Raw genomic sequence first — 27,006 nt, forward strand, 5'->3', positions numbered from 1 at the left:
CCAGCAAGGTGGGTGGAGGCAGCGGGGGCAGATGCACACCCTTCCTTAGTATCCCATTGTCCCTGGCACAGCTAAAGAGCCAAACCAGGCCCTGTTCAAACTTCAGCGGAAGGATCACTTCCTGTCAGGGATACGCTGGGCCCTTTCTCAGCAAGGCTGGAATCAAGTACACAAGCCTTGGGTTGGACATTCTGTTTACCAAAGCTGTTGTTCATCCGCCTCCTCCTGCACCCCATGGCAAACCCAAAACAACTGCAGGTCCTGGCCCTGCTGCAAAGGCAATCGTGGGGGTGGGCTCTGGACTGCTCTCCCCATGGCCACCTGCCATCCCTTCCCTCTGGACAAAGCCATGCACGATTGCACAAAGCTGCCCAGAAGCTGATGAAGTCTAGAAATAGCATCAGAGACAACTGGGCACAAGGGCATGCCTGTACAACTCAAAAGCTGACACAACCTGGAACTGACTTTGCAGGACTGCCTGTTCCAGCAAACACCTTTCTCCGTCCAAACAGGACACAGCTGACAGAAAACACCACCAAGACACAGAGATGGTTCACACATACCCGTAGTTCACTAAATGTAGAAGGATTGGTTCACAAGATTGGCCAACTTCAGCTGCTCTGACTGCCTGTTGATGTTTTCTCAGCCATAAGACAGAGCAGGAGCCACAACAGAGCCCCAAAACCATGCAAAGACCTCCCCTGCTACTGATACACGCTGAGGACATGACACCTGCCCTACACACCCACTGCAAAGACAGCCTGAAGTGCAGTGTCCTGCTGAGCTCTCCCTTTGCTCAGCTGCTTCCCTGGGCTCACACCACAGCAAAAGCTCTCAGAGCTCTGCCTACAGCACATAAACTGGAAATCCACCAGACAGGACTTAGGTTGGTCCTTACCGTATGTCCTTTTCCCTCTGAACTCAGCTCCTGCTGTTTTCTTCTGTCATCACCATTGCCAGTGATAGTTTTCCCATTCTCCTGCTCTCCGCTACATATTTTGTTGGTGTTAGAAGAAGGAGAGCTCTTCTGGATGGGAGGCAATGGCTTGGAGGGAAGGAGCATAGAGGGAGATGCCACGGTAAACTTCTTGGCAAGAGTGTAGCCAGTCAGTCCTGCAAAATGGAGACACAAAATATAACAGAGGCCACAATGCCAACATAAAGCATCTGAAGGTACACTATTTCATTGGAGAGATTCCCAGGTAACTTCTAAAGAGCTGCACAGGGAAACACGCTCCTGCCAGCAGCCACTTGAGGCAGACCAGGGAGACACCCTGACCCACTTCCAGAGAGCCAGCACAGGAACAGCCTGGCCTCTGGGCTGCCCTGGGACAGCAGGGAGCCCAGAGCCCTGTGCTTTCCAGGAATGGCTCAGCTGCACACGCACCCTCCTGCTCCTCTCCCGGCCCCACAGCTGAGCAGCCCTACAGCTACACGGGGCACTGGGAGCTGCACAGCTCATTGCAGGGGGCACATGCAGGGCAGAACTGTTCCCTGGCAATGTGCCCAGGCTCTCTAGGCTGGCACAAGAGCCTTCCTCCCGCCAGAGAGCGGCCCAGCTCCCGCCTTACCTCTTTGTGAGGCTGAGCCATGCTCAGCCTTCACCTTGTCCTCAATCGGAAGTTGCTTCAGGCACCCCATGCCACGACTAGGAAGGGGGGTGGAGAGAGCGGGGGCAGGTGCACACCCTTCCTTTGCATTCTGTCATTTTTGGCACAGCTAAGAAGTCACATCCGGAGGTGTCCAACGCAGCACTTTGTCATCTTTCTACAGGTCATCGACACTCCACCAGCCCAAAATGTTGGAGAGGTTTTCCTGCACATGCGGAGGCTGGCTGGCAGCATGCTTCCTCAGCTTGGCGCCCATCACCTTGTAGAGGGCGCAGGCAAGCTTGGTGACCACAGTGCAGACATTGGCGCTTCGGACAGGCAGCGCCTTGTTCCCCAGGAAGGACCAGAGCACGGGCAGGGTGTAGCGCTGGACGACTTCGGGGCTCCTGGGATAAACCCATCCCACAAGCGCTGCCGGAAGAGAGACACAAACTTCTTAACCACCAGCCTTAATGCAAACAAGGATCTACCTCTACTTGTGATTTTGGGAGTCTCTCTGGCTAAGATCAGTGAAATAACAGTGAGAGCCTCATGATCCAGAAATGGGCAAAGCAGCTGAACATCCCCGAAACAGAACCACCAAGCTCTCAGGACTAATTTCTCCAAACAGAGCCTTGTACCTGTGGCAGACTTCACACCTTTACTAAATCATTCCACAATTTATTTCTGCATGAACAGTGACTGAAATGTCAAATTGCCGTTTATTTCCATTTAGAAGTTGTCGAAACCCACGCCAAAGATTTTGAAATGCACCATAGAGAGGCAGTTGAGAGATTTCTAATAAAAAGGATGATTCCATTGTTGTGACCTTTGATGTCAAGTGCCAAAAGTCTCATCTGGCTCTTCCCTTTGCTTGGTGGCACACGGCAAAGGGCAGTATTAGACCACACTTGGAAACTCCAGCCCACCAGAGATGGGTGCTGTTTGACAGCTGGATTTGAAACATCAGTGACTAGCCGGTGTCTTTGGCAGAAGGCTTTTGTGGCTTCTAACAAACAGCTGTTTCAAACCTCAGGCTGTCTTAGGTAATTAGCCAGACCCCATTGCCATGGCATTGGAGCATCTCCAAATTTTAATGGCATTTCCCCTCACAGTGTTAATGGCATTTTTTCTTACAATGTGCGCTGAAATAGGGGAATAGAGAGAGAAGAATGCTACACAGGGGACAGAAATGTAACCAAAACACAAGTGTTCTCTCCCGCTGTCTCCAAAGCCTGCTCTCTGCTCATTTTCTGAACTGTATCAAACACAGACAAAAATCTACTACCAACAGGCTCCTTGCATGGCAGATCTGGCTGAGAGATCAAAACCTGATATGGTCTGGGGACCATTCTTATTTTCTGACCAGGCAAAATGTTATGTAGTCGCCATTTATTATTCTGTGGTGGAAGAGACTTCATTTTCTCTATGCTGTTAATCCACCAGCAGTCATCAACATTTAAACAGCTCCTGAAAGTACCTAAAACCAATTCTGCTAAGCAGGAAAAGGCTTACGGTACCCATTTTAAAATGGGAGTTCATTTGAGCTTACATGCAATTAAAGACATCGGTCACTACGCAACTTGCGCAGAGAAATCTCAGAGAGATTGCCACTAAATCTCAGAGAGAGCATCTGCTCTTTCTAAAGAAGTCCTAATTCCAGTTGAATTCCTTTATTTGAAAAAGAGATTAAAATAGCTGCAAAACTAAATTCCCTATTCCTGGAGATCTACTTTATTCAAATGCTCTGTAAAGGGCCTTTGACACTCCAATCGCTGAAGGTGCCCTTTTGAGATTCAGAATGAAGACACAAAGTGTATTAAACCTTGCATTTAAAGATGCTGGCATAATTAGCAGTGGATTTAGCCCCAGCTAAAGCAAGGCTATAAATAAAGCAAGGCTGTACACTGTCTTCTCTAGCATATATTGAGATTATCATTTTTCCATCCCTTGGCTATTGCTGACATAGCAAGCTCCTCTGAGCAATCAATTATCAGCTGCATTTGGAGCATTTTGGGCAGTGCTGACATAGGAAGACCCTGACTGCACACCCTGAAATGCTCAGTCCAATGGCACTTTGACAGCACAGGCAGGGAGCCTCAGCACTCTGCTTCTGCCCCTCTGCCCCCAAAGGCTGCCTTGCACAAAATCCGGGCCTCGTTAGGCTCGTGTGGGCTGAGTTTTGACCTAAGCTGTGACCCCCAGGCACTGCAGGCTTCCACCTCAAAACTTTCCAAGAGCAAAGCAAGAATTCTGTGAGGACAAAACAAATGGATCCCCTGAAACAGCATTTGCCACCATTTCCCCTAAAGGATCAGAGCTGTCCCGGAGCTTCCAAGAGAGGAGCCAGCTTGGGAATTTTTAGCCCCTCCCTTTCCTGGAGGAGGCTTCTGAGATGCCCCAGTGAGAGCTCAGCCCCGAGGCCGAGCGCCGCCCCCATCTCAGATGCTGCACACCTCTGCAGCAGCCAGGGAAAACCTGCCCAATACACCTTCCATGGGTATTGGGCAGGAGGGACAAGCTCAGCACCTCCTGATTTGGACCTGTCTATTCACTGGCATTCCCTGTAAATTCTGCCTCGGAAGACCTCTTGGCTTAGAAGGGGAGGCCATACCTGAGAGATGCTCCGTGACATCCAGCAGAGCTTGGCCCTTCAGTTCACTCCTTCGGTGGCTGAACTCTTTCATCAGTGATACTTTATCTACAAGGGAAACACACATTTCTGCTCTCTCTTCTGAGGTCATAAGAGAAAGGACAGTGGGGAGGGAAAGGGCAGGGGCAACTACATTTTGTAAAAGAAAGGAAATTCCTGCCGATTTTTGAATCCTTTTCTTCTTTCCTTCCAGCCTACTTGGGAGGATTTTAAATTCCAAAAGAAAAGCTCTCCTTTCACATTTATAAATCCAAAGTTGTCTGCTTTACCAGGAGCTATGTAAAACATTTCACATCAGGGACCTCAAGAGTTCAATCACATGTAAGCAGTGAAAAGGTTTTGCATCCCAGAGCTTTGCAGAAGTGATCTTCTCCCTCCCCTCTGGAAAAGGGTGAGAAGGCTCCAAAATTCACACATCCATTCCCACCTGAAGGATAAGCTGTTTTTAAATTGCAGGTTACCTGTGTGGATCTAGGGACAAGACACCAAGTTACTCATACAAGAGCTATTACTGCTCAGTGCCTCAGTATCCTGTGGGTTTCTGTAACATCTGTGAAATCAGATCTTGGCAGAGAGACTGGAAAATGAACTGATTTCCCAATACTTGACCGTCGTATGTATTTTAGTTTTCCTTGTGCCTATCTGTTGCGGTTTTGGGGGTCTTGTTTGAGTTTAGACGCTGTTGCCTGCATTGTCCTGCAAGCCTCCAGTCCTACCACTCTAATAAGCCAAGGCAAGCTTTTCCTGGAGACAGAACGTGTGTGGGATGAACTGTGGTCCCTCGCAGGGTCACCAGGGCTGGCAGTGACAAAGCAGGCAATCTGCTTCATTGGGAACCACTACAGAGCTACACCCCAGTGTGGGTTTCAGTAGCAGGGTATTATTAAGAGCTCCTTTCCTGCATGAGATACAAAAAGGAGGTCCCAAATGATCTTCATGCAAGCATGCAGTAAAGAACTGATCCTGCTGTCCTAATGAAGCTAATGCCTATAATGTGGAGCCTCCCAGGAGGCTGCTCTGCAGAGGTTCTGATGCGCCGGTGTACCTTCATGCCAACAGCAAAGCTATTCATTTGGGAAGTCAAATGGGGACCAGGAAAACTCCAAACATCCCTTTGGCCCTGAATTCCAGCAAAGCTGTAGTCCAGCACTTCCTCTTCAGACAAGCAGCACAGAGCCGAGGGCTCCTGGGACTTTTGGGAAATGCCGATGCACATTCAGGCCTGTTGGGGGACTGGTGCGTAAGGACTGCACCTGCACAGCTTCCGGTGGATGTCAGCTGGAGGTTTCCACAGACAACAACAGCTGTCAAGGCACTCAGCGTTCTCTTGACTTGCAGAGGCAGAGACACAGTTGAGGAGAGTCCATGCCAGGGCTCAGCCTTACCTAAGTGAGCCATGGATGCTTCCAGCGCTTTCACAGCTGCGGCATAAACCCCGGGGTCCTTTGAGTTTAGGTTGTTTGTTATTCCTTCAACCAAACAGATGATCACCGGGTTTAAGGCATCTTTCAGGACGCCTATGATTTCAGCCAGCACGTCCAGCGCCTTCTGCTTCACTTTCTTGTGCGTATCACCAAGTCTCGGGACAAAATAATCAAAAATCTGTGAAGAGAACAAACAACATGAAAGCTGGATTAAAATGTCCTTGTTTGAGGAAGGGATGTAGAAATGAGCACTCAGCAATGTAAAAGATGAAAGTGATCCTTCCTGTCAGGTCAGCACTTGCTTGCACAATTTTCCTGTGGGCCACTCACTGGAATGGTTGCGCAACCTCATGCTGGTTGAAAGATTTTCATATATTTTGAAGAGGTTTGGGCGGGGACAGAATAGTTCCTATGGTGTTTCTCTCCACATTTAAATCATTAAATTAATCCCATTTATTGATGCAAAACAGTATCTTTGCTTTCCAAGTATGGAACCAGATATTTACAATGCCCGTTTTTCTACACAGTTGTCTCAAGTTCTGAGGGCAGTTATGATTTTGCCAAAACTATGGCTGGAGGAGATCCAGGTTTTGTTCCGTCTGTCTCAGAACCTGTGTCTGGAGAAGTGCAGGGCTCGGATCAACTCTTCCAGGATCCAGACCAATTGTCTACCTAGCAGGTAGACTTCTGAAATTTAATGTGCTGTACCGCTCTCATTAGAGCAGGTTCAGTCCCTTGACAGCCACATTATCAGGCACCATTTTCTGGACAAAGGGAAAAAGCAGCTCCTGGGAGGAGAAGGAAGAGATCTGTCCCTAGCCATTTCCCTCCTTTTCCAAAGAGAAAAAAACGACCCCCCCAAGAAGGGTGAGCACCGTCTTTACCAAGAGGAATAGGGATGCCGATGGAAACGAGTAGCCAGAGTTGTGCCTGTGCAAGACAAGTCGGAGTTTACAGAAGTATCCTTTGAAAAAAATTGGTTTAAACCTGCCCAGCCTGATACTTCTCTTCCCCATCCAAACCCATTTTTTTGTCTAGAGAATAATTGCCACGCTTTCAGTGGCTGCATTCCCTTCACTTAACCCAAGTGGGAGTAGGAGACAGCAGAAGTTACACCAGCAGAAAACTCTGTCCTCATTTGATGAACAACATCAATAGGCACCTGCCAGACAAATATATCTGGACTGAAATAACTTGTCCTGAAGCGTGGAGCTGAATTAAATATTTCAGGGTAAGAGGCACCAGCCTGTCCCACACAGCCAGGATGTAGTGCCAAGACACACAATTAACTTTCCTGCTACAGGCTTGGGAAAGGAGCTAAAGGAAAGGAACAATGAAGACACCCTACATACTTGGACAGTGTTAGTGGAGACGAGCTGGGGGCTGGTTTTACACAGGTCTAGGAGGAGTGCCACTCCTTCCATCCGTGTCTTAAACTCCTTGGCTTCCAGGAGATTGTAAAGCTTCTGGAGTGGCTCCGTTTCTTTCACAGCCAGAGGTAACGTGACCTGGGCTTTTGGGCGGCATAGGAGGCGTTCATCAGAGGTAGACTTCACCCTGGAAAATAAAAGCAAATGAGGACCTGTTGGTGATCATACCTTCAGTTAACTGTGAGCAGAACATCTTGCGGAGGTTTCCTAATGATGTGATTTCAAGCTAGAAAATCCTGACCTGAAAAACAACGTGACACCTCATGACAATCATTACAGGAGACAATCTGCAAGCAACATTCTCACCAGTGCTTACTCAGCAAAACCACGCATGAGATGCATCTCACTTATCTCCAGACAGCTTCGCAGGTACACATGTCGCACTGCTTTGTGAGGAAAGAGAGACGCTACTTCCAAGTTTAAATGCCTCATCATGAGGGAGGTGTGTGTCTTATAATAAGGAAACTCATCCCTCTGGAGAAGTGTCTCTACAGCAGGCATGACAATCTGGAAAAGTAGCTCAGATGCATCTGAACAGATGGATAGGGGCATATCTGAAGGATCCAGAAAATCAGTAACAGGGATAAAAACAGAAGCCAGACATCCCAGCACTACGCTCACATGATTGCTTCCCTAGAGACCAGATCCACAGCTTAACAAACCCACTGGGAACAACTCTCTTGGATCAGCCGGTCTCTTCCATGGGCATGGGAAGATCCTGACTATGCTACTGAGCCATGTGGTCACTCTCCTGCCAGCGCTGAGCATGACAGAGCTAAATAAATCCCCTCTGTTATCAGTGGACAACAGGTACAAGTAGCTCTCCCACTGGCAGGAAGAGACAGCAAGGACCAAATTCCTGTCTCAAATGCTGATTGCAGCACAGGGGGAAATAAACCAAACATGCTGCCCATCAAGCAAACGGTATGAAGGACAGGAATGTCAAGACAAAACGTCCACATTGAGACATCTGTTGACCAAAGTTGCTCAGGAACTGGCTTGCTACTTACTACTCATCTTGGTACTGTCTGAGGGTAAGAAAACCATGATTCAGGAAGGCCAAACCACATGCATGGGAAGTGCTATTTTGGGGAACGGCATCTTGCTTCAAGACTGGGACTTCTCATCAAAACCCCCATCTGAAAAAGACTGCTCTCAGAGGAAAAAAAACCCTGCTTGAATTTACTTGTCCCAAGTGAGGCAGTGGAGACATGGCCTTCTCACAGCCTCCACAGCACTGTCCTTGCCACTGCACTGGATCTTCTGAGCTGCAACCGATGGGTGTCTTTTTGTCGCCCATTTTTTGTGGAAACCCTTCCAGAGAAGTTGTGTTCAGAGTAATGCAGAAGGAGACATATTTTTTGATAGAGCATTTGTAGGGAAAGGAAACAATCTCTGGCACAGGTCATCTCCACCGGAAAGATTTTCCTGAGGAAGAGACATGTAAAGCTTGTCATGTGCTTTGTCACATCTAACTAAAGTGCTCAGTACCGTTTACTAGAAGGCAATGTGGCCTGGGGCTTCTTCGAGCCATCGCTCCTCTTCTTCACAGGCTCCTGGACAGATGGGTGCTCAGCCTTCTGCGTTTCCATCCCCTACAAAGGCATAAAGAAACCCCATGGATCTTTAGAATGTAAAATAGGAAATTACCTGTTTAAAACACAACTTAGAACCAGGATCGCTGCTACCAAGGCTTAGGCAAACATTTCGGAACTTACAGAAGGAAACAGGCCAGAGGTTCAGTGATGCCAACTCTTTGTTTTCAATAGCCCAAGGCAGGTTGTGGCTGCTACCATACTGAGCAGCAGTCTAAAATCCCAAATGCATTACTCTTGAGCATAAATGGGAATAATGCAAACTGGTAGGGAACGAATGTTCTTAAAGGAAGCTGCAGAAAAATTTGGACTCTTTGGAGGTTGGCCCATTGTGTTGGAAGTTGATTTGGTTCCACACTCATTCTCCCTGTTGCTGCACAAAGGCACACTCCCTTCTATAATGGAGGTAAAAAGAATAAAAAAACCTCCAGGCAAACAAATGATTTTCCACTGGATGCTGCTGAATTCACCAAGCTTCTTCCAGCTCCACAGGGCATGACAGCAGGGCAGTATTGCCAGAAGACAGACAGTAATTGTAGTAATTGGGATTGACTGGGACATCTTTTGTATATTTGGAAATTTTCTTGGCACTACTGCTTCCTGTGTCTTTTGCAAAGACTCTGTTATCTCCAGAAGCACTGTTCTCACTTAATTGCGTCACTGGGGGCAGAGTAGGGATAGTGGGGTGGGGGGTTATGCTTAAATGTAAACCCATTTTCTCCTCTTTCCCTTCCCTGTTTGTGGCCGATATTCAAAATATCCAATACTACACTTTTCCCCTAATACTATCAGTTCCTTTGTGCTCTGCAGATGAACAGGTTGAGGATCAACAGTTCATTCCCAGGAGCAAAAGGATTCGGCAGAAAAGGAATGAGATAAGATTAGGTATGTTTGATCTCATATCAGCAGTGGCAATACTTGCACAAAGGAGACATGTCTCCTACCAAGCACTTACTTTCTTCTTAATTCTTGTCAGAATATCTTCCAGGTCACGGGTGGAAAAAGATTGTTCCAAAAGCCTGTTAAATTTTCGGTGACTCAGCATCATTTTCACCATCTCCTGTCCATAATGCCTAACACAAGAAAGAAAGAAAGAAAGGTGAACAAACAAAGGAGGAGTGTTAACAGAATAAGCTGATACCTTAAACTCAGCAGCTGCCATACCTGCATGAGAAGGCATTACCTACTCAGCAAAGAGAGAGATTTACCTCCACTTGTCACTGCACAGTGCTGTCAGCTGAACACAAGAGACAAGAGGCGAACGTGGGGCAACAGAAAATACAATCTCACTCTGAAACTGTGGGTGCGCTTCTGTGGCATCAAAGGATCCCAGGGAACAAGCGAAACACCTCTGCTTTGAGTCAGAGCTTATTAGCAGTGCCTTGCTGCCATTGCACAGTCATTTGCCTTTCTGTAACTGGCAGGGAAGCCAGGACCAAATGCCTCATGCTTGCTTTTGATTATTCTATACCATATGTATGCACAGGGGCAGCTAGTTGCTCATGCGTTCTTGGCAGCTATTAATGGGAATTTAATCCTCAAAGTAAGGGGATTTTGGTGGTTTGGGTTGATTTTGCCACTAGGAAACCACAGTTTTCTTCAAGAAGCAATTTGGAGGTCATTCAGCCCCAGATAACAGCATTATAGAAATCTGCAGAAGAGGTTTAGAAAGACTGAATACATTGGCTAAAGATCCCTGGAATATTTCTAGGAAAGTCTTAAGTTAATGAGAAAGAGATGTATGGGATCCTTCAGTGATGAACATTAGCCAACATTTTGGCTTTGTCTTGTGCACCTAAGGCCAAGCAAAACTGTTTGACTGCCTCATCTGATGGCTCTTTTGATCTCAGGAAAGACTCATTCCAGTCCCAGGAAGCTGGCAATGCTCCCTCTTGCGGGACAACCTCAGGTTCCCCAGCACAGTCATTTCCCCAGACAAGCCAGGGCAGTGGTCACAGCACCAAGCCTGACAGAGCTCAAGAAGCGTTTGGACAATGCTCTTGGGCACATGGAGTGACCCTTGGGGGGCCCTGCGCACGGGCAGGAGCTGGACTCGATGACCCTGATGGGTCCCTTCCAACTCAGCGTATTCCGTGACTCTGTGAACCTCATCCACACAGTGAGGTAACTTAATATTCCCTTTAGCTTCCACTCTTTTGTGGTTTTGCCCCTTACAGCCAGACACCCAACAGTTTTCCTGTTTTAGGAGGGGAAATGAAGATCATTACCTTGTGTCCTCGTGACAGTCCTGAGCAAGCGTCCCTGCCGCGTGCGCCAGCCTCTCAGCCCTGGGCGTTCCTGCGAGCTTCGTGACTCCAGTTTTCTCCATCAAGGACAGGAGGAGTTGGGCCGCGCACTTCCGCACCTGGACGTGGCGGCTCCTGGGAAGAAGAGAGCAAACACTGGGGCACAGGGAGCAGAGGGACACAGCGCAGGCCTTGGCCAGAGCATGCTCCCTGTCATTGCTGGGGGAAGGAGGCCTGGATTCTCCCTGACACTTGCGACACCTGTAGAAGGTTCTGTCCTCAGAGAAACACAAAGTTAGCCCTGTACAGAAGGACTGCCTGCAAGCAAGAGCGAGGAACTCAGTCTCCCTGCACTATCTGATACTCAATGTCTTTCCCCAAATTCACTCGGAGAAAGAGGGAAATTAAAGACAAGCCAGGCTGACCCATCAGGGGCCAGCCGCTACACAGACAGCTGCAGCAGGATTGAGGATATTTCCACCCATTTACCCCCAAATCTGCAGACCTTGGGAAAAAAACAAATGCAGGCAAAACACGCTGTGGGACATGAAGTTGCAGAATATCCAGCAATGCAGCCGGTTTCTTCTGTGAGGCTTGGCAAGAGATATATCTGAACGTTTCCCCCTTTTCCAAAGCTGAGGAAAGGGTGGCAGTCAGTTTAGCCAGGTTGTCCTGTTCTAGAGAGTGTCTCTTGGGGACTATCAGGCCCAGCACCAACACTTAAGGCAGCACCTGGTTCAGCTGTCCCATGGCAGTCGGCCTGTGAAGGTGCCTGTACAGTGATTCATCATCTCAAGGCTAACATGAGACATCAGTTTGAATAGAAAGGGGGGCTCTAAGGCCAGGACAGTCATACAAGACTCCTCTTGGCCGGAGCTGCACCTGCTGTGCAGGCTGTGCCACACCCAGCACGTTGTCCCCCATGTGCTCCATGCCCCAGCAAGAACCCTCCTTACTTCTCAAGGGAATGGCATAATGAGGATGCATGGTTTTTCCCAGGGCCTCTGTGGTTAGGGCTGTGAAATATCAAAGAGCGCTCACAGCTGCAGTTGCAATTGTCCCTCTTCCCACAAAACCACAGGGCTCTATCCTTAGCCTTTGCAGGCACTTTCACTTGCCCGCCATTCACCACATCTAGGCAACTCGGACAGACTGGGAGAACTCCAGGAAGCAGCAGCAAGCTGAGTCAGGGGAGGTTGAGGTTGGATATCAGGAAAAAGTTTTTCACCCAGAGGGTGGCTGGGCACTGGAACAGGCTCCCCAGGGCAGTGGTCACAGCACCAAGCCTGAGAGAGCTCAGGAAGCCTTTGGACAACGCTCTCAGGCACATGGTGGGACCCTTGGGGTGTTCTGTGCAAGGCCAGGAGCTGGACTCGATGATCCTGATGGGCCCCTTCCAACTCAGCATATTCTGATTCAGCTCTGTGATTCTGTCAACTAATGGGCTGCACGAGGGCAGAAATAGGTGACAAGAGGAAAGAAGTGAGGTTGATCGGAGAGTCACTGAGTTCACAGAAGATGCAGGATACAGGACCCTTCCCTCCCACCATTCCCATTCTCTCTCTCAGCCCTTCTCCCCCCCACACAATAGAAGGTGAAGAATATCACTAAGACAAGAAGAACCTACTGGACTCCACTGTCCATGAGAGCAGTCATTGCTCGTGCAGGAGTCACATGCTCCACCATGACTCCCAGGGTCTGACTGGCTGCTTTCTGAACAAACTCTGGGGAGTTCCACACCATCTGGAGAAGGACCCGAGCAACCTCATCCACCTCCGAGTCCATGTCCTTCTGCAAGGTCACAAAGAGCTCTCCAAGAGTGACGATTGCACAGTAAGACACCTTTGAGCGAAGGTTGGTCACCTGGGGAAGTCATGAGGGGAAACATAAGAATCACCTTGAAAAGAAAACCAGTTGCCTTAGACAAAAGTCCCAGGAAACGACAACACTTCCAGCTGTGTCCTGGGGAACACAAAAGCACAGGCAGAGCAGAAGAGCACAAGCACAGAAAGGCACTTACTCTGGCACCAACTTGTGCTAGGCCTCAGGCCTGCTTACTGCAGGCCTGAAACATATTATTTCACTTAAAGTGTTCTACTTAACTCTTCTGTAATGTCCACTGCTTTGGTTTTAGGCCCTTTTATTCAAAAAACAAAGAAACAAATTAAAGCAAGGGCTGCTCTCAAACCATAAAGGCACAAGCCATAAAGACAAAGGAGTCATTTACTCCTGTTTGAAAAAGCAACAGCAGCAGTTGAAGCCCTCAGCCAGGAAACAGAAAACACAGGCTCAAGTCTACAGACTAATTGGCAGGGTTGAATCACAGCTTGGGCAGAGATTTGGACTGCAGCAAATAACATAATTGGTGTCTCCGTTTCTGCATTTGCACGTTGCATGATAATGGCAGCTCGCTCCAAGAGGAGAGTGCCCGAGAGTGCCCGACCTAGCAGTAAATAGAGCTACACGTGCACACAGATCCTATAGAGAGCTGACAGACATGAGAAATATAAGGTCTAGAAACAGAAATGAAGGCAGTCCCTGAGCACACAGGGAGATGAACAGGCACATATCTACTCTACACACCGTGTATGAGGCACGGAGGACGATTCAGAACAATGTTCTTACCTCGTTGGTAAGTGCCAAGCAAACCTCACGAAGTCTACAAAGAAGGACTTCTGAGTGGGACTCAGCCAGGTGTTTGATGCTGAAGAGTCCCTTCTCCTTCAGCTCCCTGAAAGGCAAGTACCAAAAAGATTGACTTTCTCTCCACCCAAGAACTAGGCAGCACCCTCTGAAATTACCAGGCTGGTGGCTCAGTCAAACAAAGGGAGGTGCTTTTCAGGCAGTACTTGATGAAATCGTGGCACTCGCTGCCACAGGTTGCTGTGGCTGTCAAAAGCATACACAAATCCAAGAGGCAAATAGAGGGGTTTCAGAGTCTTCGTTTGTGGCCGTTTAACAAGGCAGCCTTTCTGAAGTCTCTGGCACATGAAGTCCCTATGTCAGTGCTTCCTGGAAGCTGTGAGACCGTGCCATGCTGCTGTTTCTTGTCACCTCCCTGTGACTCTATGGCACAACTCAGTGCATTTCTCAGAAAGAAGAACTCCCTGTAGCTGCTCCTGGGACTCACATGCGGAAGGTCACAGGCAGACCCCGACTCCTGCCACTGCTGCCAGCAGTGGGGCCAGAGACAAATCTTACTCAGTCCCACTGCAACCCGAGGCACCCAAATCTCTACACTCCAAACTGCTGCCATCCTGCTTCTGGCTTCAGCCAGCAAATCATCTTGTCCCACAGCTTTCTCTCTTCCCTCAAGATTTCCTTTGCAGCTCCACAGAGCAGCAGGCAAAGCGAGGAAACAGCACGGACCTGCTGCAGCTGGAGCACTGCTGCAGAGCAAGGCCAAGAAAAGGCTGCTCTCAAATCTTTATCCTCTCTCTGCTCTGGAGTGGTTTCACTGGTGCCCCTCGGCCCTCTGGGCTGTTGGGGCTCAGAGGCACTAGCAAGATACTCTCCTCACCTACCTTAACGCTAAGAGGGAGAAAGAGGGAACGGGGCCTTTCTTACCAGTCATCGCTGCTGAGCAAGGAGAGTGCCTCGAGCAAGGACTGCTGTGGCTCCAAAGAGGCTCCGTCCTTCTGCCCCTTCCCACGGAGCGGCTCCTCTCGGCGCTCGGCACCAGTGGCCGTCTGCGGGGTCACTGTAAGGAGAGGGTCAGCCCTGAGCGCTGCAGCCCCGGGCAAGGCACCCCGCCATGGAGCGGCCTGCAGCCCCATCTCCCAGCCAGGCTTCCATGAGGTACAAACTGGCACTGGCTCAGAGAATTCCCTGCTCTCTGGCTCCTTGCTTTCTCCCAGCCCCCCCCAGCTGGGCACAGCTCCTTGGCTAAACCTGACAATTGCCCACACAGCGCCAGCTCCCGAGTGCCACAGGTACCACAGCCAGCGGCACCTTCCTGAGGCCGCAGAGCTCCCACTCCCTGTGAGACAGTGCCCACCAGCAGGACTTGCTACCCCAGGAGGGACCCCTCAGCTGCCTCTCTTGTCTCAGCACCCTGATTTCCCCGAGCCCTGAGGACAGAGGCACTCTGCAACTCCCTGAGGAAAGACCTGCAGCTGCCTCGTGACAGCACCAAGCCGAGCCTGAACAACCGAGCCCTGCTGGGCCCGGCTGAATCCCCTCAGAGCAACTACCAGGGAACAGCGATACCTGACCCTTCACACCTCACAGTGCCTCTGTTCCCATTGACTTCAACTGCTCTAGACAGAGGGCAGCTGAGTGCACTTACATTTCAGCCTGCTATTGAGAAGGGAGTAGTTCATGGAGTTTGTTCTTTCTAAGCATCAGGAATCTTTACTATTTCGGTAAAGTACACACTGGCTGTATTTCAAAGATGCTGAGGTGAAATTTGTTTGCCATCAAATGGACTTGTGTGCACACTGTGCAAGCCTAAGCTTTCTCTTATGGAAAAATGGAATCTCTAGCCCAGATGGTTGATAAAAAAGCCTTCCAAATGCAAATTGATGATATGAATACCTAAAGACAGATGCAATTTGTGGGCAGATGAACTCTCTTGATAGTCAGTTTACAAGGTATGAGAAAATTCAGAGGATAAATGCATTTCTTATGAAACCCATTTGTCATCAAAAGGACTGTTGATCATAAATTTCATGTCATGCACTCAACAGGATGTTTTCTAATGTGTACATCGAAACATGTGAGCTGTCTCAAATGATGGAGTTTAAATATTGCACAGAATCTAGAATATTCAGATGGGAGCTAATCTGGCTGTCACTGATGTAGCCCTGTCACTGCCATCAGCGGTGTCACTGCAGAAGGATGTCGATGTACACATCTATATTCAAAATGAATGGGGAGCCACGTCAGGCTAGTTCTGGTCAATTGTGACCATGGAAGTAGCATCACTAGAAAAGAGCACTCAAAGTATCATTCCTAGCTCCCTTCTTCTTATCTCACCCTACTCAGGATCATAGCACAGGCAGGCTGCCCTCAAAGGAGAGGCAAGAGCCACTAGGGACTATGTGCTGTGTATTCACGGCGGGCAGCAAACAGCCTGGGAGCACCAGGCAGCCCCTCCTGGCTGTCACCTGCTACACAGGCCGCTGTATTTGGGTGGGGTGACACAGGAGGCGCTGCTTGTTCCCTCTTGGCATTGCAGGCCGTGGGATGGCAGCAGCGAGAAGCCATTGGGCACTTCTGGGAGCAGCAGCACGGCTGCACCAAGTGGCTGACTGCCATGCAGAGACAACCCTTGCTGGGAGAGCAGGAAAGCTGGCTGCAGAGCCGGACAGCAGCACAGGCAGAGGGCCAAGATGGACAGTGGACAGTTGATCGTGGTGGTACTCGGAGGTGCACAGTGAGCACACCCTGCCAGACTGCCCCGAGCTCATCCCTGCAGTTACAGCTGCCTCCTGGCACCAGTGCTGTAGTTTGGTCTATCAGGATGGGCAAAAGCCAGAGCTTAGGTCTTTACCACTACTTTATGCAGCTCAGCTTTCCAATGGATCTCTAAGAACCAAGTGCTCCAGTACTGCCAAGCTGGAGTAACTCAAGAGTAGATTTGCTGTCCATTCTCAGCACAGGCTATGAACCCAAGATCCCAGCTGTGGTGGCTGAGGCAGGAGGCGGTTTGCACTCCTTGTGCAAGGAAAACCGGTGCAGGAAAAAGCTGCTGTGGAGCAGGCTTACCTGAGGAGTTGCGTGGGAAGCTGCCGTCTCCATGGATGATGGGCTTATTGGGCAGTAAGGGCACATTGTCCTGCTTCCTCAAGACCTTCTCCTTCAAGGCACTACCAGGGTGTTTTCTCTGCACACTGGAAGCTGTGCCATTGACAGGCAGTAGGCTAAAGCCTGCAGGGACCAAAGAGGAGCTTGGGAGTGGAGGCTGACAATGGAAAGGCCCAGAAAACTTGCTGGAGCTGGGTAACGTCTCTTTGTTATCCCAACGAACTTCAAGTATAACAGTGGCACAGTACCATGGGAAAGTGATCACAGAATCACAGACTCCTAGAAGAGTTTGGGTCTGAAGGCACCTTTAACCACCATCTAGTCCAGCCCCCATGAGCAGGGACATCTTCAGCTAGAGCAGGTTCCTCAGGGCCCCATCTAACACGGCCTTGAACACCTTCAAGGATCGATCAACAACAGCTTCTCGGGGCAAACTCTTCCAGTGTTTCATCCCCTTCATTATAAAAAACTTCTTCCTAATATCTAATCGAAATCTACCCTCTTCTGGTTTCAAACCAAATTGCAGGGATGCTTCCCTGAAGAAACAAGGAAACCTCAGTATTCCTTTTCTTTTGTTTCCCTGTTTCAGAGGCTGGCTGGGGAAGTTCCCAAAAGAAAGCGCAGATAACCTTGCGTGATGCCCTCGGGCTGAGTGCTGCCTCCTGAGGTCCCTGCTGCTGCCCTGGGGCAGCGCACACAGCACTGCAGTCAGAGCCCCTCAGCCGGGATTCAGTCGGGAACGCTGCTTGCTCCTGGGGCTACAACAGAAGCACTGGCTCGGGGCTTCAGCACAGCTCTACAGCGCCAGCTCCTCAGCAGGGAGTGGTGGGAGAAGGGTCTCTGGGGTTTTCATTAGAAGGAGTTGAATTTTGTTTCTTCCAGGTTGCACCTTGGTTGAAAAGCATTCTTTTGGACCCGCTTTTCCTGGAGGCTGCTAGCCAGGAGAGAGTCTGAAGCCCCAGTGTACTTTGCAAGACAGAATTTTACACTCTGAAGGACTTCAGAGGGGAAGGTGGGAAGCTGATATTCTGTTACTGACTCAGTGAGGCCCTGGGCAAGACACTTCATGCCTCTCCATTTTTCTTTGGGGACCGGAAATACATCCTATGCAAACTCCCACTTGGATGCGAGTGTAACAGCCCCCCGGTCTCAGGGCAACACTGTGCAGAGGGCAAGCGAGTGATCAGAAAGGACCCCAGGTGTAGCAACCACTTACTTGCTGCAGCTGCATCCCCGGGGTCAACTGTCTGTGGAAGCAGCTGCAAGGACGTTTCCTTTTCTCTCTTTGTCTTGATCTCTGTCTCCAAAGGCCCCATTGGATTCCGCTCTAAGTTCCTTTGAGCCAAAATGCACAATGCAGCACGGATCTACATGCAGTGGGAATGCATCACAGACTGTAAGCGGAGACACACAAACCAGACACAACATCTCATCAGGAGCACAGAGTCCATCGAGTTCCACAGTCCTTGATGCAGCTCCATGTACATTCCAATGGTTTCTGAAGAATGTCTCCTGTCCTCCCCTTGGCAATTACACACAGTGAGGTGGAACGCTTTATTGCCATAACCTTCCACTGCTCCAAGGTACTGTTTCTCAGCCTATGTCAAGAGGCCCTGCTTGAAGCAAGAAAATCACAGGAGTGCTCCAAGACAGATGAAGAGCCCATGTGACCGGTGGGCAGGCAGTTCCCTTCCTACATGGCAGGAAGAATAAAAACCATGTGCAATACGCAGCAAGGAGGGGTAATTAGCTGTTGCTTAACACTCATGGCCAGGAATTGCAGCCGTTTCTCACTTCTGGCTTCTGAAGGACTCAGCTGCTCTCGGAGATCGTGAGGCCAAAAAGAGGAGTCACGTGAAAACAAGTTGCAGAAACATTGATGTTAATGTGCGGAAAAATTGAGAATGAGAGGGCTGTGAGATACAGCAAGAAAGGTAACCAGGAAAAATCAAAGTCTCCCATTTTATTTTGCAGCCTTGCTTACACTCAGCATTAGAATCCTTGCTTCTGTGCTTCCGAGGATGCACTTTGCCCACATTCACTGATGTGTAGCTTGCTCTGCCATTCAGAACTTCTCTACAAGGGCCTTTGCACATAAAGAATGCTTCTGGCATGACCTTAGCACCATCTCCAAACCAGTGACCTTGCCACCACTGGAAATAGCCAAGCAATTGCTCTGGAGCTGTCAAATATATTCCCAAGAGAATCCCCATCCCCCAAGAGTGGAAGATTATGATTTTCAGGGACATTTTGGGCCAAACACTAAACAGTCACTGGAAAGGAAGTCTGCTCATCCCTGTCCTTATCCCTCACCTTTTGAAAGCCATCCTTCAGGGCTTCGGCATTCGTAAGGCCAGCACCGGTGGGGTGATCCGTCTCCTTGGCCTGGCTCAGTGGGAGGCCTGTTAATGGAAGCAAAGGTTCCTGTAAATCTCTGGCACACTTCAAGCCCCCAACAGCGCCACGCTGGGCAACAGGCAAGACAGCTTCCAGACTGCGGAGCTCTGATAAGGCCCAGAGATTGTGTCTGAGAGCAGCAAGGTACATATGCCTAGAACCTCTCCCAATGGATGGGCTACTGCCACAGTGCACTGGCAGCAGACATGGCATTGCTCTGTTGGCCAGCAGAGTGAAACCTCCTGCATGATGAAGGCCTCACCCCTGGGTGCTGGAGAGCCGCTGTGTTTGATAGAGAAGGGCAGAGACGGAGCTTGCTCCTGACAGAGATTCTTATCTGCCCTAATTCATGCTGATTTTAGTACACATCTTCTTCCTGGTTCCTAAAAGAACTCCTGGGTTCTAATACCTGTAAGCATTTAGATCAATATTTTCTTCTCTTTGTGGCAATATTTTAGAGGACATGAAAAGAAAAGCTTAGGATTGCAGGAGTGTTAGCCAAACGTGAATTGTGTTCTTGAAACGGGATCATTTGCTTTCCCCAAGGATTTTCATTCTAAACTGTGTGAGATTGGGCCACTTTCAGGCCAGTCGGACTAAAGGCTGATTTTCCTAATGGAAGTGGAACAATGTAACTCGTTCTGAAATACTCCCCAACAGAGCCCTTAGAACTCAGAGGATGAGTCACTCTTTACATGGCTTCACAGAGGATAAAATCACGTGGCAGCAAAGTAGCAAAAAACCAATGTCAGGATTTTTTGCCCTGCAAAATGGTCAGCTTAATAATAAAAAAGAGTTAGAAATGGGCTTTGAGGAAGGAGGGCTATTCTGGATTGGGGGCAAGGCCTCGGAAGGTAAGAGCATCTGGGAAATTAACAGGGAAAAACTACTGACTCCAGGGTAACCTCCTTGGGAGCAGTGCAGTCAGTCCCAAGTGCAAAGTGGAGACAAAATATAACAGAGGCCACAATGCCAACATAAAGCATCTGAAGCTACAGTATGGAGAGATTCCCTGGAAACTTTAAAATAGCTGCACAGGGAAACATGCTCCTGCCAGCAGCCACTTGAAGCAGGCTGTGTGAATGAAGGGACACCGGTGCATCAGAACCTCTGCAGAGCAGCCTCCTGGGAGGCTCCACATTATAGGCATTAGCTTCATTAGGACAGCAGGATCAGTTCTTTACTGCATGCTTGCATGAAGATCATTTGGGACCTCCTTTTTGTATCTCATGCAGGAAAGGAGCTCTTAATAATACCCTGCTACTGAAACCCACACTGGGGTGTAGCTCTGTAGTGGTTCCCAATGAAGCAGATTGCCTGCTTTGTCACTGCCAGCCCTGGTGACCCTGTGAGGGACCATGCTTCATCCCACACACGTTCTGTCTCCAGGAAAAGCTTGCCTTGGCTTATTAGAGTGGAAAAAAATAGATGAATAATAAAATGGGCAATTATACTTGGATACGATCACGCTGTTGATGTCAGCCTTGTACCTGATTCTCCCAAGGCTCGTAAGTCATCCTGAAACATATCCATAGAAAAAACTCAGATCCTATGCTACATCTGAATGAAATTGCTTCAGATCATTAAGAATTCTCCTGTCAGGACCAGGACAAAACCCTTCCAACACTCACTTGGAGCTGTCCTGGATTTCTGCAGCCCTTTGTGGAAACCTGCTGTAGGCAGTGTGTCTGGAGTTTGTTTGGGCCTTTAGGAAAGATGTGTGGAACAGCATGCAGGGCTCTCCTAGGAGAAAAATGCTGGCCAGTGATCATATTTTACTAGTCCCCTATGATGGCTTCACACAGCAACAGCCCCAAGGCTGCTGAGAGGAAGGCACAGAGGAAGATAACCCTCCTGTTTCTGAGGGAAATTCTCTGACAACAAACCAACCTGAGCTGTCAAACAGCTGTGAGAAATATTCACTCACCCATAAGGCTGAAAGAGGAGAAAGTCATCTAAGCAAAACTCTTTATGAGTATAAACAAGTCAGCTGAGTTGCGTGCATCTCCCTGATGAGGCACAGCTCCCCCTCAAATGCACAAACCTTTATGCCTTTGCCCGGCCCGTGGGGCTGCCTGTCCCCTTTCCCACGTGCTGGCTGCTCAGGAACTTACATTCTTTCCCACTGCCCACCAGGCTCCAAGCAACAGCTCCTTTCCCCTCCCCTTTCTCTGCCGGTAACAAGCGTGGGTTCACTCCCCTTTTCCTCCCGCCCACACTCAGCAGGCCTGGCCTCCTGCTCGTTCCATCTTTGCCTGTGTGAATGGAGCACTCCTTCTCATGGCTACCTGCAATGCCTGAACGAAAACATCATTTTGTCCCTCACACAGCTGGCCTGGCGTTTTGAAACATGGGCCAAGGGGGAAACCTTTCAGTGTGTTTGGTCAAGGCCGGGCTATGCTCAAGGCAAAGGTGTGTCAGTGTACTCGGCTCCTTCTCTCCTCATGGTGTCCGGCAGGCACAGGAGCCCACAGCTCCTGCAGAAACCATCACGGCACTCCGTGGGAGCAAACTTGTGTCCAGTCCTCACACAGAGCTCTGGTGTCCAGCACTGCACCTCCTTGGAATGAGGAATTGTTGCAGTGCTCTTGGAAGGAGCTAAGGAGGTTTGGCCTTCAGATCAGCTCCTTCCTAGCTCCTGATTTGCTGCCCTGGCTAAGCTGCTGCCTGTGGCAACACTTGGTTCACAGCTGACAGCCCTGCTCTGCTGGCAGGCAGCCATTGCAGGAGCTTTTGCTGGGGTCATTGAACCTTTCAGATCTTCCCAAGGAGAGCTAAGGAGAGAACTTGTCAAAGGAGCATTGCCTGGGCAAAGCTTTTAACATTAAATCTTTTCTCTGTGCTCACTACCATGCACAGTAAATATTTGAGGAAGCAAGCTTCCTGCTCCAGAAATTCCTCCAATCAGTCAGATTGCCAGAAAGAAAATGCAGATTTGGGATGTGTCATCTCACTTTAATTCATTGTATAGAGAAACACAGGAGCACTTCTTGTGAGCTGTGTGTCTAACCTAAGTGACCTTGCCACCAAGAACTGAGAAAAGTGGGGAGAGATGGAATCAGTGGCACAAGGATCTGCAGTAGGATTCTCCCGCAGGCCTGAGGAAAGTGCCCCGGGGTTCCACTGGGCCATGGCTTTTTACATCAAAACTTCATGCTTCACACTGGGGTGGTGAATCTTCCCTGGCCTTGTCAGGCCACACTGTGATCTCAGAAATGCTTGTTAGGCCTCAGCCTTGATGAACAGCCCCTGGACTAAGCTCCTCTTGAGCTTGCCCAAAACACTGAGTGCTCCCAGGAACTTGTGCTGTCTAACCAGATCCTGGGGTTTTCTATGAACAGTCTTGGAAACTACTTTTCTTGCCTGAATGCCATAACATCCTTCTTCTCGCACTTCCAAAGACAGGGTGCTGACCCAAAGTGCGGCCATGAGGAAGCATTTTATGACTGAAGCCCACTGTCTTGTGGCCCATCAACAGCGGCCCAAAAGGAAGCCCTCGAAGCTCTCCTGGACCACAGCAGCTGCCACTGGCAACCTCCAGTGGGGCCTCTCAGAGCCAGCGAGCTCAAGTTTCCTGTACTCACAGGATCGTCGATCAACAATGGATCCTGGGCCAATCCCCCCACTCCTCACGGCCCCAGTTTAACTACTGTTAAGCTTGAGTGCTGTTAAGCTTTTAGGCCACATTCCTTTTCATCCTTGTCCTTTCTCTCCCTTTGTCAAAACCCGTCTAAAAACACACACACACACACACACACACACACACAGAGTTCTCAGTTCATGTCTGGTTTGATTGACTGCATTTTGTTTGTTGCTTTTTTCCCTTGTTGTGCCTTAAAGGACTAGTAAGTAATAGTGTGAATGTTGCCAACAAATTTTGTTGAGCTGTTACTTCATATTCTGCACTAGTTTGAAAACAAACCAGTGAGAAATCACAAGACAGAACTGTAATTTAATAGGAAAATGAAAATAATTGCAATAGTACAAGAACACTGACAGAGTCAGGATACAACCTGACACCCTGTTAATCAGGGTGGTGGTAGCAGCCCAGATGAAGTGGTCCTATTGAAGCAGTGATCCTGTTGAAGGGTCTGGTCTTCGGCTGAAGGTCCAGTAGTAACTCTTATCCTCTGGGAACCCAGGAGGGAAGAGCTGCTTGTGCTTCAATCCTACCTGATTATATCCAGGTGGGAATGCTTGGCTCCTCCCCCTGGGTGGAGCATCTCCCAAGGGGCTGATGTAATTCTATGAGTCATGCAGTGGGTCATTGCTTGCCCATTAAACAGAGATAGCCTCCAGAGGGATTTAGCAAGGATGAGTCATGGTAGGAGATAACAAACACAGCCCCATCTCTTTTAACAGCTTGTGAAGGTGACAATAGAATACATACTGTTGGTTGCATCTTACACTGTAACCTAGGACATATTCAATCTGGTTTTACTGATAACCTTGACAGTGAATTTTTAAGCAATCTCAGACACTCGTTCATAACAAGCCTTGGGAGCATGAGGTACAGGGCTGACATTGGAAAGCAGGAGAATCACTCTAAAGTGACCAGTTTAAATGTCCATTTCATTTCTCTTCTATTTATTTCACTCGATTAAGCCAAGCCAAGCTTTTCTTGGAGGCAGAATGTGTGTGGGACGTACTACGCCATTATCCCATAACTCTGGGCTGAATGGCACCCAGGCTGCAGTACAGATTTGAGGAACCCTTGTCACCTGTTCAATAACCTCACAGTTCGCTCATCCTTCTGCAAACAAGTCGCAAACAACGCTGTTGGACTGCTGTCCTGGGTAAATATACATACAGATGCCTTTTCCAAAGCAGTGCCTCTTTTGCCAGTGAAATACACGTCCTCTTCTTACCTATGGAATTGTGATTGAAGACACCTCTGAGCCAGATCTGTCTGAGATTGCAAAGGAGCAAAGCTTTGGGATTTGGGCACATTCTCTTTGTTGCTTTGCTCAGGCCTTTTGTGAGCACAGAATACATTGAGGCAGAAAACTGTAGACTACACAGGATCTTCTGGGTCCATTGTCCCCCAAACATGGTAATAGGTGGCCCCATTGGAATGCTAACTAACAAACAGCAGCACAAATGACATGAAGAAAACATGGCAAAAGAGGAAGAGGAGAGGCCCTGTGAGGAAAGAATACCGTGAGACAGTGGCTTGTTGAGTCAGCTGCACTCTGACAACCTCTAGGCCAGCAGGTCTCACATTCTCAGCTTGTTTTTTTTAAAAATTATTTTATTTAAAACTGAAAAAAAACCCCTCAAAATAAAAGATATACAGTTGAAAATCTATTTTCAAATTTTAAAATATAAAATTACAACACATTTATTCAAACCTACATCTACATGTCAGAACATATGTACATCTGTAACTACAAAGCCTAACGTATAAATCCAAATCTTCAAACATTCTTCGGACAGGCAGCACCTTCTTCCTGAGCTCGAGGAAAGAGAGCTCTTCTGGATAGGAGGCAAGGGCTTTGTCGGTTAGGGAACATAGGAAATGTCCAAGGAAAACTTCTTGATAAGACTGTAGCCAGTCAGTCCTGCAAAGTGGAGACACAAAATATAAGAGAGGCCGCAATGCAAACCTAAAGCATCTGAAGCTACGTATTTAATGGGACAGACCACCTGGAAACTTCTAAAGAGCTGCACAGGGAAACACGCTCCTGCCAGCAGCCACTTGAGGCAGACCAGGGAGACACCCTGACCCACTTCCAGAGAGCCAGCACAGGAACAGCGTGGCCTCTGGGCTGCCCTGGGACAGCAGGGAGCCCAGAGCCCTGTGCTTTCCAGGAATGGCTCAGCTGCACACGCACCCTCCGGCTCCTCTCCCGGCCCCACAGCTGAGCAGCCCTACAGCTACACGGGGCACTGGGAGCTGCACAGCTCATTGCAGGGGGCACATGCAGGGCAGAACTGTTCCCTGGCAATGTGCCCAGGCTCTCTAGGCTGGCACAAGAGCCTTCCTCCCGCCAGAGAGCGGCCCAGCTCCCGCCTTACCTCTTTGTGAGGCTGAGCCATGCTCAGCCTTCACCGTGTCCTCCCTGGCAGTGACCCCGGGGGCAGCGCTGCTCAGCTGCCCCTGCCGGGGCTCCTGGGCCAAGGCCCCCTGAGCAGGCTGCGAGCGGAGACCTGCACTGCCAAGCCTGGGGGTCTGCACAGCATCCTTGCAGCCAGGCAGGGGCGGGAGGGCACCAGGGTGGGGAGGCCACACAGGGCCCTCCTTAGGCATGGTCTCCATCCACTTCTTCCTTGAGGTTTTGTCTCCAGAAGAAGCTGTAGATCAGGTACAAGGGAAGAAGTGAGTTAGTCGAACTCCAGCCTCTGCTATCTACTCATTGAATGGGTGAGGCATCCAAGGATTTTTTAAGTATTGAGAAGTTTGCTTTGTTTTTATCTTTCATGAAACTAGCATCACTGTGATTGTTCTTAACAGTATGGACCTGGCAAGCCTGAAGGGCAAGGTGGAAGGCTGCAACGATAAGAGGGGAAAAAACCCATTCCTTCTTGAGACTGGGCTTCTGTGCATACCAAGTACAGACCCACACAGTCCTGACTGCTGTTCCTGCAAACCAGCAAGACCTCTCAGCAAGCAGGCAGGCCTTGTTGGTGTTTTAATAGCACCGTTATAACATCCTCAGGGTTCGAGCTGATCAGCCAGCAGACGAAGAAGGGGAAATTTATCTTTAGTGAGACCTGACATTGATGGCAAAGATAGAAACAGGCCTTGCATCTTATGACCATGTCCACTTTGTGGTCTGCTGTGGCCACAGTCCCTGTCCTGACTGGCAGTATGAGTCATTTGGCTACTGAGAAAAAGGAGAAAGCAGAGTAAACCAAGGACAGAATGTTGTGATGCCTTGGGCATCCTTGCAGGATCATCTGTACCTGTCAGCCACCTACTCTGACACAGAGCCAGCACTGACCACCATCGACCAGTTTTCCCTGAAATCTGCTGGGATTTTTTTCCATTTGGCCGAGGCCTTTCATCTCCATTCTATCCTCACCTTTTTCTTCAGCAGTCTTTCCTTTTCCAGTGAAGTCCATGTTCGAACCCGTGCTTCTGCCTCGCAGAAGTATCTGGGTTTGAATTTGGGAACGCTCTCGGCGTAGACAGCGACGGGAGCTTGGTACCCAGCCTTAGAACAAGGTCGGGGGACTCCAATCGCCAGCAGTCGGCGCAGAGAGGCAGAGCCGGACGCGTCTCCTGCCGCTGTGCCTGTGACACCCGCGACCTTCACAACCTCAGCGCGGGGCTGCCCCTTTGTGACACGCTCGCCCGTGGTTCTCTCGTTTCCATGGCCGCAAAACCCCCATCCCAACACCGTCCCCTTCCCTTCCCAAGGGCAGCCAGCCCTAAGCCCCAGCAGGCTAGGCCTGTGGGTTTGACACTGTCTAGGAGGAAAGGCACTTTCCAAAGCTACTTCTCAAGGCATTTATTTTTGTAACTCCCACTCAGATCTGGGCTGGGTTTTGCACTTTTTGGATTTGATTTTTTCTGTTCACAACAAACGAAGGGCTGGCACATGAACAGTGGTACCCCATGTTAGAAGTTGAAGAAGCTTTGCACTCTCCATTAGATATCCCCAGTATTCAAGCAGCCCATATCTGTAGGGAACAAATTGGCCTATCCAAACAATCCACTTTTGCTCTACTTCATTTTTCTAGGGGTTTATTCCCTGCTTTCCTTCCTGCAGAGACACCCAAACCCAACATAAACATGACCTGCCTCAAAATATTTCTGATCTTGGCTAATCCTAACAATTGAAAATCTTCCTAATGGAAAAACCACTGGGCAGGTCATTCTGAAACGCTCTCCAACAGAGCTCCTAAAACTCAGAGAACTAATCATTCTCTACAGTCCTCCACCGATGATAAAATCATGTGGCAGCCAAGCGGTAAAAAA

General features: G+C 49.2%; 1 protein-coding gene across 1 annotated transcript; it reads right to left on the reverse strand.

Moving 5' to 3' along the window:
- Positions 1-846: 846 nt before the first annotated feature.
- On the reverse strand, positions 847-26,147 carry LOC138107021 (TOG array regulator of axonemal microtubules protein 2-like). Its single transcript, XM_069008353.1, has 18 exons — positions 26,108-26,147; positions 25,101-25,376; positions 18,999-19,087; positions 17,902-18,052; positions 16,647-16,808; positions 14,505-14,637; positions 13,563-13,668; positions 12,565-12,800; positions 10,920-11,072; positions 9,647-9,764; positions 8,588-8,691; positions 7,019-7,223; positions 5,628-5,844; positions 4,204-4,290; positions 1,772-2,021; positions 1,572-1,648; positions 952-1,113; positions 847-860 (listed from the first exon to the last, which is right to left on the reverse strand). The coding sequence occupies exons 1-18, from the start codon at positions 26,145-26,147 to the stop codon at positions 847-849; spliced, it is 2,580 nt and encodes an 859-aa protein (XP_068864454.1).
- Between the last annotated feature and the right edge of the window lie 859 nt (positions 26,148-27,006).

This window comes from Aphelocoma coerulescens, chromosome 3 (assembly GCF_041296385.1).
Source record: "Aphelocoma coerulescens isolate FSJ_1873_10779 chromosome 3, UR_Acoe_1.0, whole genome shotgun sequence".
Taxonomy (NCBI): domain Eukaryota; kingdom Metazoa; phylum Chordata; class Aves; order Passeriformes; family Corvidae; genus Aphelocoma; species Aphelocoma coerulescens.

Excerpts from the sequence above, each read along its gene's own strand:
- LOC138107021 (XM_069008353.1), bottom strand. The coding sequence starts at position 26,147 with ATGGACTTCACTGGAAAAGGAAAGACTGCTGAAGAAAAAG. Across the intron at positions 14,638-16,646 it reads CTTCCCACGCAACTCCTCAG|TGACCCCGCAGACGGCCACT; the intron begins GTAAGCCTGCTC and ends CTCTCCTTACAG. Across the intron at positions 8,692-9,646 it reads TGACAAGAATTAAGAAGAAA|GGGATGGAAACGCAGAAGGC; the intron begins GTAAGTGCTTGG and ends ATGCCTTTGTAG.